Raw genomic sequence first — 12,385 nt, 5'->3', positions numbered from 1 at the left:
GTGCTAGATCCCAGGGAACAGCAGTTACAGACAGGTGTGAGCCACCAGGGGTGCTGGGAACTGAACCCTGGTCCTCTGCAAGAGCAGCTCATGCTCTCAACAGATGAGCCTTCTTTGTTTCTATTGTTTTGAGATTGGGTCTCATGATCCAGCTCAGGTTGGCCTTGAAGTTGTGATCCTCTGCTTCAGCCTTCTAAGTGATGGGATAGCATATGTGCCATCACATCTGGCCTTTTAAACGTTCTTTATAGTGTGTATCAAGAGCTATGAGTCTCTTTCTGCAACTACAGCTTTGACTTTTTCTTTTTTCAAAAGATGCAGTCTCAATCAACTGCCACAGTTTCAGGACACTGCGTTTATACATAAGATTGACATGTTCTATGTGATTCAGTAGAGCAACGGCCTAGCAGGTAACAAGGAAGCTCAGCACAGCATACAAACAAAACCAAACCCCCAAGTCCCAAAAACATGGTAATTCTTTTCCCCTTTTTACAACAACAACAATAAAACAAACACATAAAAAAAAAAAAATTTGCCATGCGGTGGTGGCGCACACCTTTAATCCCAGCACTTGGGAGGCAGAGGCAGGTGGATTTCTGAGTTTGAGGCCAGCCTGGTCTACAGAGTGAGTTCCAGGACAGCCAGGGCTATACAGAGAAATCTTGACTCGAAAAACCAAAAAAAAAAAAAAAAAACAAACCAACCAACCAAACAAGCAAAACCCACTTTAACCCCTGAGAAGAAAAACTCCTAAGACTCTGTGTACCCAAGGCAGAGCAGAACGCAGGCTGCTGGTTGGCTAGTGACCAGAGCAGACCAGCTGCAGTTGGTTTTCCAGACCACTAAACCATGCAGACAAGGGACAAGACATTCCGGCTCACATCTGTAACCCCAGACCTCGGGAGGCTGCAGCAGGAAGATTGCTACTCTGAGCTGAGGCCTTGGGAGGCTGCAGCAGGAGGATTGCCACTCTGAGTTGAGGCCTCGGGAGGCTGCAGCAGGAGGATTGCCACTCTGAGTTGAGGCCTTGGGAGGCTGCAGCAGGAGGATTGCCACTCTGAGTTGAGGCCAGCATGAGTAACACAATGACTTCCAGGGTGAGAGTCTTCAAAAAAGTGAACAAACAACTCCCCAAACAACAAAGGTGTGTTGGGGTGCTTGTGCCTGTTGTCTCAGATGTTGGGGGGAAGAGGGGCACAGATAGGCAGGAATCTGAGTTTGAGGTAAATCTGGTCTGCAAATAAACAAACAGACAGACAAACAAGAAGAAGGAGGAAGAAGAAGAAGAAAAAGAAGATGATGGAAGGGGAAGAGAAGGGTGGAGAGGAAGGAGACACGAGAATCTGCAGGAACACTAATATTTAATTATCCTCAACTAAAAAGACAAACAGATTTTAGACTCAAAGGCAGGACATGGGGGAGAAAGGAGAGAATCTTTTCCATCTTTTGTACAAAAACAAAAAGCAAAACCCCCTTCGGCCCCTGAGAGAAAACCTCTAAGACTGCTCGTATCAAGGCGATGTGGTGGATGCCAACAAGAACTTCACGAGGGCCCTGACATGGGAGACCCTCACCCTTGAGGTGGAGCCCATCACTGAGAGTGTCAGGATCGAGACCCAAGACACAGAAGACATCTTGCCTACCAGCAGCAGCAAATACTGGAAGGCAAGCGGCGGGAAATGGCTGCCTACTGTATGACTACAACTTCAAGAAAGCGCCTACCCTGCACGCGGAGCTGCGCCTGTGTCATGGTGTGGTCCAACTGTCCCTTTGCCAGCATACAAGAAACACAACAGAGACAGCATGATGCTCTGCTTGGAGAGCCATGGATGCCTGCCCCTGTGCCTTGACAGCTGCGTCAAGTACAGCCATGCCAACCTCTGTACCTTGAGGTTGAACCCAGCACTAGGCTATAAACAAACAAAAACACCTGCCAAAACTATGCCTTTCTATCTGTTTTAGAAGCTGAAGAAATGGCTCACCAGGTAAAAGCATGTACTGCTTCATCATAAGAACTGAAGTTTGGTTCTAGACCTGCCTGTAACTCCAGCTCCAAGAGTTCTGATACCCCCTCCTGGCCTTTGTGGGCACTGCATGCATGCATGTATATGCACACAGACACACACACACACGCACACACACACTCGTGCACACACATCCATTTTCAGATTTCCTCTTTCCAGACTGAGCTTGGGTTCTCTGACAGGGCATACCAATCCATCCTACCTCTGGTCCGTCTCCTTTTGAATCTCTTTATTGAGGTCATCAACTTTCTGTTGTAGTTTTTTCCTTCTCTGCTCAGGTGGGAAGTTGCTGAAGTCTTCTGGTGTGACACCCTGCAGACACAAAGATAAATGAGACACCAGAAAGCCTTGCAGTGCTCCTGGATAGAGGGGGCAGACCAAGCCTGCAGACCTGCAGAGCCAACTATGCTTCCCTGCTACACCAGCTGAGATGCAAAACCCAAACAAATGCAGACTCCGGAAGTCCCCCAAATCACCGAGTGAGCCAGAGCACCGCAGGGAAGGCCAGGGGCCACCACACCGCAGGAGGAGATTTGGAATAGGTCTGACCCTGTAGACATTTTTAAAATGTACGCATAGTGTGTTTGCATTCTCTGACTATTCCCAACCAGGTCAGAAGTTCAGGAAATGACATTTCTGTAATGTAATCCAGTCCCTGTCAGTATCGTGTCTAAGTCTCTTCCCTTAGCTGAAGCATTCCTAACCATCTCTCCTCTCAATGCTGAGGCATTCCAAGCTTCCGCCTCTGTGAAATGACAGACAGGCTATCACTTTCCTTTGTGGATGCCAGCAAAAAGTACAATTAAAAAAATCTGGTATGACTTGTCCCTCACTGCCTCCGGGACCACAGAATTACTTCCCACAGTGCACAAAACTAACCTTCCCTGCTGCTACTGTCAGAGCGTGTGTAACACACCCTGACCCCTATGTGTACTAGGTAAGCATTTTACTTCTGGGCTACAGTCTCAAACTCACAGCGATTCCCCTGCCTTAGTTTTCCAGGTACTGGAGTTATAGGTGTGAACTGCCATATCTCGTTCCTGACCCACCCCATCCCCAAATTTAAAAGATTTTATTTTAAGATTGTGTGCGTGTGTGTGTGTACACTCTCACACCCGTGTATTCAGTGTTTATAGAGTCTGGAAGAGGAAATTAGATTCCCTAGAACAAGTTACAGGTGGCCATGAGCTAGATGTTGTAATTGGGTCCTGTGCATTCTCCTAATTACTGAGCCATCTCCTCAGCTGAGTACTTGCTGTGGAGGCCAGGTTGGCCATCAGGTTGAAGCAGTCCTTCAGACTCAGGCTCCCAATGCCAGGGTTGCAGGCATGAGTCACTACACCTGGCTGGGACTCTCTTTTAAGCTCTTACTGCACTCTGGCCTCTTATTTGTGCTTTCAGTAGCCGATCCCAGGAGCTGGTCTTCCTCCAAGGACTACCTCCTTGGCTTCACAGCAGTGCAAGAGCTTTTCCTTAAGTGAGGCCATTTTTATAAAGAATGAAATGTATTCAACAAACCCAGAGGCAGCCAGGAGATTTACAAGAAGAGATTTTACTTGAAAACCTCAATACTTTTCAAACGAGAACAGGACTCACTTGGGGGCGAGAAGAAAGGGAGCCCAGAGGTTCCCGGAATCCAGCTGGATTTGCCAAGCAGCTTATTTGGGGGCTTGTGACAGGCTTCTGGGCTGATTAGGAGAAGCTTCGAGCTGGGAAGCACATGAATCAGCAAATAGCTTGCCTCTTAGGTCAGGTGGAGATCTGCTCTCCATCCTGAGACACCCTGGGTGTGTGTGATGGGTATGCGATCTGGAGAAGAGGATTACTGTCACTAAGCCAAGCATGGTCCTGCAGGCCAGTAGGAGCAGTGGGCTCCCTCAGTTTGATGGCAGCTGAAGTGGCTTCCCTCTCTCTCCCACGCACACTATTGAAACATCACTGTTTGGCTTTCTTTCATTCTATTTAAGCTTGGAGGAAAATCAGTCTTTACGATTTTTATCCATTCTACAATCTGTGGCACTCAGCTCTGTCTTTCAACCACGTGGTTCTCCGAAACAACATGGTCAGGGCTTAGTCGTAAGCACTCCCACCTCCGTGAGCCATCTTGGCCACCCTGATACTTGTTTCCTAGATTGTGTGTGTGTGTGTGTGTGTGTGTGTGTGTAGGTCAGAGGACAACTTCCTTATCTTCTACTTTGTTTGAGACAGGGTCTCTTGGTTGTTTTCCATTGCATACTCTCTGCCTACTGCTGGGCTTTTATACAGATTCTTGAAATCTAAGTTTGCAGGCTCGGGCTTACATCTGGACTCATCTTCCCAGCCCTGAGGTTTTGTTTGTTCTGTTTTGTTTTGAAATCAATGCAAGTCACAGAGCTGTGTTAGTGCATCGATCTGGACAGTGGCCAGAGAGACCTCTAGAACTTTCTGTGATGGTGGGAACATTCTGTGGCTGCACTGTCTGGTACAGCAACTGCAGGTGACTGCCAGACTTGAACGTGGCTGGTTCAGCAGTGATCTGGATCTTCTGAGTGTATTTAGAACATGTGTGTGTGAGGCATGGATGACATCTGAATGCCTATGGAGGCGCCTGTAAGGAATCCTCTGGGCCAGTGGTTTGTGACTGGTCACAGGAGAGGTAGCATGTGTTACTTATGACAACAAAATCATCATCTTCAATTGATAAATGGTTCACCGAACTGACCAGCCAGGTCCCTCTCAATAGCTATCCTGGCTATTTCAATAGTGTCATTACTTGAAAACAAGTCACTGGGAAAGCCTCAGACCTTGGTTGTTATGGATTCAGGTCAGCAGCTTCTCATATTAACGTCGGATCTATAGAAAGGGCGTCTCACGAAATTAGGCTTTTGAAGTTTACATTTCCTCAATCAAAGCTCTAACAGGTGACTCATTCTGTGGAGAAGGGCTCTTGTTTCTAGCTCTGAGTCACGGGGATGTCTCTGACACAGCTAGAGTGACCCAGTTTGTAAAAGGGTGGAACCTGCCCTGGAGGGTGTGGTCAGACACACCCAGGTTAGAGGGATCTGTGTTCGGCCTTGACCTATCTTCTGATGGAACCTACACCTCCTGAGCACAAGCCCTGGGTAAAACAAGTCCTTCAGATGTTTGTTTTTACAGCTGATGCATTTCCTACCTGATATTGCATGTCTGTGTGCATGTTTGTGGTACATGCAGAAGCGTGTATACTAAAGGGGTAGTTCCAGCAGGATGTCAGATGTCTTTCCCTCTCCGTATCTTACAGCCTTGAACCTGGCTTTTCGGTGAGGCTGGGTGTCCAGTGGCTTCCTCTGACACTCACCTATCTCCACTCCTCAGTGCAGGGGTTGAAGAAATAGGCAGCCATACTTGCCTTGATGGTACTGGGATCTAAACACCTCCTCGGGCTTGTAAGAGCAATCGGCCCTACCCACTGAGCCATCTCTAAATGCCATGGAAGCAACAGCTCACTCCCAAGCTGGTGAAAGGATTTGTATTCCAAAAGGAAAGACTGCTCACAGTCATCTGGCATCTGAACCTCTTCTCTCCCCGAGAGAGACCTCTCTTGACTGCAAACTTATCCCGGGGTTTCATTTTTGAGGAATGTTATTTAATAAAATATTTTTTTGCTTTGAGATTGACTGGACTGTGGTTAAATATAGATCAGTTGGGAATGATGTGTCTGCGTCTGCATGTGCGTGACTGTAAGAAAGTCACGATCACGTCACGCCAGGCAATCAAGAGCAGGACCCCAGCAAGAGTAATACCCCTCACATGTCACGCCAGGCCATCAAGAGCAGGAGGACCCCAGCAAGAGTAATACCCCCAGTGTTACTCTGTGGTTAGCTAACATGGTCCATCACTGAGAGGCTGTAGGAATCTGTTCAGGAGGATTCCATGACGTCCATCTTTTTTTTGGTATTGGGGATGGAACCCAGGGACTTTGCCTATGTTAGACAGACCCATGTCCCAATCCTCATTCATTCTCAAAGCATCGTGGGTTATGTTGGTTAAGATTTTCTTTTAATAAATCAGGCTGTTTGCTGGAGCTACACCATGAAGGAGAAGCAAGACAGACAGACGCTAGGTAGAGAGCTCAAGGATGGATGAGGCGGAGTTCCCTTTGTCCATTAAAGCATCTGTGGCCCCTGGAATCAGATTTACCCAAAGTTCCCGCAGAAAACAGTAGCTTTTCACCAGTCTTTCCTACTGAAAACCTAGTGTGTCATGACAGGTATGACACATACCTGAGTGTCTCCTTCAGGGTCTCTCTAAATAGCTCTGGCTGGCCTGGAACTCACTCTGTAGACCAGGCTGGCCTTGAACTCACAGAGATCTGCCTGCCTCTGCCTCCCAAGTGTCTCCTTTAGGTTCCCAGTTTTGTGTATATGTGTGTGTATGTGTGTGTTTTAAATATCTACTTCTGTGGCTTCCAGGAAGAGCTACCTTCCAACTGTACATTTATTTTGACCCAGAATGATCAGTAGGAAGACCACCGTCCCCTCAATTTCTGACATTTACACTCAGATGGATACAGATAGTTGATCAATGCTTAGCAACTCTAAGGTCCCCACAGTTAAAAAGAAATCAAATCATGTTAAGCATTAATTTTCTTAGTGAATTAAGTCAGTCATGCAACCAGAGGTCAAATACACACCAACAAAAGCGCCCACAGGAGAATGAAGGGGAACAATTAATGTCGGAGGCAGGTTGCCCATGGCTTAGCACACACAGCACACACCAGAACCCAATTAGACCAGGGACATGCATGGGGGACATTGTGCTTACCAGCTTCAGAGAAAGCTTCATGGAAAATTGAAGAGGTAACAAACGGGAAGAGAGAAAGAGAAAGAGAGAGAGAAAAAACACGTCAGAAGAGGAGGCATTTGGCCAGTCTCACTGGACACAAAACACCAGCTCCCTGGATGACTTGTGAAATGGCCGGGCAGATCTGTGCAAAAGTTCACAGGAGGGGCTGGTTTTGAGAGAAACTCTTCTTAGCATCTTGGGTACCAGAGTTGAGACAAGATGTGAGGAAGGTCTGACATGGCCCTGCAGAGTCATCTCCCACTGGACGCCTATGAAAATCAGCTTGCTGGGAAGGGTGACTTGGGGAGGTGCTGGAAACAGACCCCAGGGTCTTAAACCTCTCCCAGGACACCTTATTCAGTCTTTTTAAAATATGACTTCTGAGACAGGGTTACCCAATGTACATCCCTGGCTGGGATGGCGTTAGGTTTTCAAGGAGACTTCCTTCCCTTCTGTTCTCTGAATGCTGGGGTCATAGGCAGCCCCCCACCCACACACACACCCGGAGTCTTCTGTCTCCTGAGCGCTGGGGTCATTGGCAGCCAGCCTTTCTCCTGGTGTTTAGTTTTTCTTTTTTAATAAAAAAATACTTATTTTTACTTGTGTGTGTGTGTGTGTGTTTAGGTGTGTGCACATGTGCCACAGTGTGTATGTGGAGGTCAGAAGCTAGAAGGCTTCTTGCCAGTAGGATGGAGATGCTGGACATGTGACCTGCTACCTGTCACCAGCACCCCTCCTGGGCCGTGAGGGTGACTTTTGAGGCTTGTTCTTTTTCAAAGTGAATTGGTTTCCTTTGAGGGAGCTTTGGGTCTTGTCATATAGCACAGTTTGGCCTTGGCTTTAGCTCCTGAGTAGTGGGGTTACAGGGTCCTTGAAGCTTGCTATTGAATGCCATGCCTTTCTACAGAGGCTACACAGCACTGGAGCGCCCAGGAGCTGCAGCTTGTGGAAGCTGACGTTCAGGTGTGGGTGAGCGCTGCGTGGGTGAGCTAATCAGTGTAGGGCCACATCAGCTCCATCACTGCTTGGCTTGGAGACTAGAAACTCCCATGATCACTGGAGTGAAGCATCGTATGAAGGCTCTGAGAACTCAGAACAGAAACAGGATTCTGTGAGACTGCTGTCTGCCTAGGGAGCGCTCAACATTTGACTTAGTTCCTGGCAATCCAGAAGGTCCTAGTAAGGGGTAATAAACTACTAAAGAAAGCACACTTGGATTTCTATGCCGGGGAGGGATGGGTTAGAATTCTTTAGCCAGCTTTTATTTATTTATTTTTTCATCCTTAAGATTATTTAAAGCTGAAATTTCTAGCTGGGCTTGATGGTGCACACTCAGGAGGTAGAGGCCTGGTCTACATAGTGAGTTCCAAGCCAGCCAGAACTGCATAGATGCTGTCTCAAAGAAAAAAAAAAGTTGATACTCCTTTGTGTATAGGCAATCACTTTTTAAAGAAACTGTTCCCAGGTAGAGGGAAGAGAGTGTTAAATAGGAAAGAAACTGGACAGCTTTTCAAGACGCGTCTGCATAGGCGTGGTCATGAACTTGTTGAGCCTCCTGGAGCTAAAGCACAGATTGTTCATCACAAGCTGAGTTCATCACTCAGACAGACAACACCCATGGTGCAGAGCAGGAGACGGTCCCCACAGAGTGCACCAGTAGGCATTCCCTCACACACGATCTTACTGCGAAGTTCTAGAACCTGACTCGCTGTTTATTCTCTATGGGGCTCCTCTCATGACTTGAGATTATAATCAAAATCTCTTAGCATCGAAATTTGAATATCAATAGGAAGGTTTCCACATCAAAATAAGAACAAATGATTAAAACTGAACATCCATTCCAAGAGAGAAACAGGAAATACTAAATTCTCATACTCAGTGTTTTGGAAACACCAAAACTCTCAAACTGAGGTGGGTGGTGACAGATCACCTGCCAGAGGTGCCACCTCAGTGTTAGAATTCTTTGTAAAGATGACTAAGTGTTTTTTCAGGTTGTAGGTCATAAATAAGCCAGATAATTAGGTCACTTCCAATTAGAAAGCAAGTCTTCTCCTAGGAGAATAACGGCAACGGCCCCATGGAGTGCGTGACTAGACACTAAGGGACCAAATGCCATCAGCTTCAAGCGACAGGTTAGGGGCTCTGGGAGAAGCAAGCATCGATAACACAGGAGGGAGGCAGAGCCAGCAAGTTCATGTGTCATTGGACGGTCACAGCTACTAACCTCAAGCGCAAAGAAAGGGGACAGTAAGTGCCCAAGCAGATATGAGTTGGCAAACTCTCCTGGAACCGTCTTTGCCCGTGCTTCTTTGAGTTTTTATTCTCTAGGCTTGTGGCACGACTCCCCAGTGACCCATTAGCTATAAACACAGATATGGATCCTCGCATGGTCACATCACCATGCCCTAAACTGTCGCTTTCTGTTGACTACATTCAATAGCTGAATTTTGTGGGTAAATTTCTGCCATAAAACTCATATCCTGGGAGATACCACGGATCTCTCAGGTGGCAATTGGCACTCTTTAAAGATTTTACCAGTACTAAGAGAAAAAGTGGGCACTCGGACAGTGAGCTAGCTCAGTGGGTGTCACTGGGGTGTTGGACGCCCATTAGAGGCTTGGATCTTTCTATACACGTTTGGGAGATAAAATAGCCATTGAATTTATACAGTAAGACCCTCTTCTGGTCCCAGAGAATTTTGTGCGGTGGGGTAGAAGTGTTACAGGTACACCTGTGTCCCCAGTCTTGGCGCTGTCCGAGGGGTTAGTGCTTTGGCTATGACTGATCTGCATCACAGGCGGACTTACAACATAGTCCCTAGCCTCCAAGGCGTGTGTGGGCGCCCCTAGAATCCTCTTCATGAGCTCTTTGTGATAACACAGAGACTGAGTCTGCCGACCATCAGCAAGAGAACAGGATAAGATAAAAAAAAAAAGGAAAACCACACATTCACAACATGACATGCAACAGTGCACATCCAAAATGTCTTGCTTTGCTTTGGTGGTTTTTCCTAAGATTAACTCTAAACTATGAGGGAAGTCATCTAGTTTTAGCTAGACAACTGCTTTGCACAGGCTCAAAAGGAAATCCTCATTTAGGACAATGGGATTATCCTTTGTAGAGTCTAATCAGGACATGTTTGACCTATCTGTCTGTCTGTCTGTCTGTCCATCCATCTCTCCATCCATCTGTGTATCCATGAATCAGTCTCTCTCTCCCATACCCCTCTGGTTTTCCCATCACACTGGCCTCAAACTCCCTGTGTAGGGGAAGATAACCTTGACCTCCTAATCCTCCAGGTCTCACCTCCCCGGGTGTAGGATCACAGGCGTGTGCTTTTACACAGAGTCCTAAGGACACACTCTCTACTCTAATCTTTATTTGACTTGTGTAAAGATGGAACAGTGACGATCTGGCAGTGTAAACTAAATCCTCTGTAAATATCACAAAACTATTTATCTTGTTTAATTACTTAAAAGTAAACTAAGCTATGCTAAGAAATGTTTGCACACTGACCCAGATGGTAATGGTGCAAACCTGTAGCCCCAGCACTCAGGAGGCAGGGGAGGGCAAATCTCTGTGAGTTCAAGGCTAGACTGGTCTACATCGTGAGTTCATGGACAGCCAAAGTTACACAGTGAGACCCTGTCTCAGGAAAAAAAAAAAAAAAAGTAAAGAAAAAGAAATGTTTGCATATAATTTCCACACTCTGGTCATTAAACCAGATACTTAGAATTCAAATCTGAAGGCTATGAAATGTGATAAATTAAGACACACTACAGGGTACTGGAGAGATGGCTCAGTGGTTAGGAGCACAAGCTGCTGTTGCAGAGTATATGGGTTTGATTCCCAGCACCCACGTGGTGACTCACAACCATTGGTAACTCCAGACCCGGGGGATCCAATGCCTTCTTCTGAACTCAGGGGACAGTAGACACATATGTGGTATAGACATGGCTGTAGGGAACACTCACACAGATAAAACATAAAATGAAAAAAATCTGAATAGAATGAAACACACAGCCACAGTCGGTTATTCTCCAAGGGGAAAGCGAAATGAGAGAGAGCGCCCCCTATCTGTGGCCAACTGCACCCACACCTCCTGCACTGAAGCTGCTCAACCCAGTCTAGTTCCCCAGATGTTGGGTTTAGGATGTTTTCTTTTCAAAGGCCTGCTATTCCCCTCTTCCTCCCTCCCTCCCTCCCCTTTTCCCCCCCCCCCCCCAGTTTCCTTTCCCCCACCACTCCTTGAAAGAAGAAGCATCAGATCTGACCCAACCGCTCCTCCCAAATGACAGCAGCCCATGGCGCTCTGTGTCCCTCACTGCCTCAGAACCAGCTTGCCTGTCATTGGAGAATGGACTTACCTTTCAGGAAAGTTTCCATCAAAGAAATTTGCTGAAATCAAAAAATTTTTTAAACCATTTTTTCTTGTACTAATCGAACACAGACATTCTTTGGCCTTTGCCAATACACTCTGGGGATACCAGAACACAGACGCAGAAACCATTGATGACCAGGAGACTGTGGGATGTGGTGTCATGGACCATACATGCAAACGGATGGTAACTGAAGACACTCAGCACATCTCCTCCCGTGTCTGACAGACAGATGCAGATGTTTATAAACACGAGTGATCATGCGGTATTGTGATGTAACCGACTCTGAGCCTGCCTCACCCTGGAAATTTCTCTGATGAAGAGTGAAGTTCTAAAGGCCAGCATAATTGGGAAGCTGCCAGTTTCTCAGCCAGTCCCAGCAACAGAGGCCAGCGTGATCCACTGTCCACTTCTGAAGCTCCTCTGCCTGCTGACAGGGGCTGTCCTGACAGCTCAAGGAAATTAAATTTCTGATTTAATTAAAAATGATTATATTTATTTATTCAGTGTGTGTGTGTGTGCTTGCCCGCGCTAAGGTGTGCATGTGGAGGTCAGAGGACAGCTTGCAAGAGTCAGCTCTCTCCTTCCACCTTTAGGTCCCAGAGACGAAACTTACATTGCTGGGCTTGATCACAAGAGCCTTTTTCCCTGAACCACCTCACCAGCCCCAAATTTCTGATTTCTAACTTGACCTACTAAAAGCAAAACAGTTCTCTCAGGTGTACCCTTCCTTCCTTCACCGTGATTTTTTGACACTACTCTTCCTTTCATATACTCTTACTGATAGATAGATTGATTGATTGATGACTGACTGACTGACTGACCGATTGCATGTGGAGGGCAGTGGGCAGCTTTGGAGAGTTGGCTCTCTCCTTTCACTGTGTGTCCTAGGAATTGAACTCAGGTGGTCAGGCTTTGCTCAAGCACTTTTACCTACTGAGCCGTTTCCATGGCCCATTCTTTTATTTTTGAGATATGATCTTGTTTAGCCCAGGCTGGCCTTAAGACTCACTGTGAACCCAGTGAGGACCTTTGACCTTCTGATCTTCACAGGCTTGCACCAGCGAATGTTTTGTGCTGGGCTGGGGATGATGCTAAGCAAGTCCTCTGTCAGACAAGGTGCATTCCAGGCTCCTTCCTTCCTTCCTTCCTTCCTTCCTTCCTTCCTTCCTTCCTTCC

At 46.8% G+C, this 12,385-nt stretch overlaps 1 protein-coding gene across 7 annotated transcripts in view; it reads right to left on the bottom strand.

The window, feature by feature from the left end:
- Fnbp1 (formin binding protein 1) overlaps nucleotides 1-12,385 on the bottom strand; it is a 116,484-nt gene that overhangs the window by 11,570 nt on the left and 92,529 nt on the right. For all 7 annotated transcript variants that reach the window (XM_028757093.1, XM_028757096.1, XM_028757097.1 and 4 more), the window contains one exon: nucleotides 2,227-2,336. In XM_028757093.1, coding sequence (XP_028612926.1) covers nucleotides 2,227-2,336 — 110 coding nt within the window. The remainder of the gene's footprint in view (nucleotides 1-2,226; nucleotides 2,337-12,385) is intronic.

The sequence above is a fragment of the Grammomys surdaster genome, unplaced genomic scaffold (assembly GCF_004785775.1).
Source record: "Grammomys surdaster isolate TR1022 unplaced genomic scaffold, NIH_TR_1.0 126133, whole genome shotgun sequence".
NCBI lineage: Eukaryota > Metazoa > Chordata > Mammalia > Rodentia > Muridae > Grammomys > Grammomys surdaster.
Note: the sequence above shows the minus strand (reverse complement) of the source record. Positions and strands in the feature narration are given on the sequence as shown.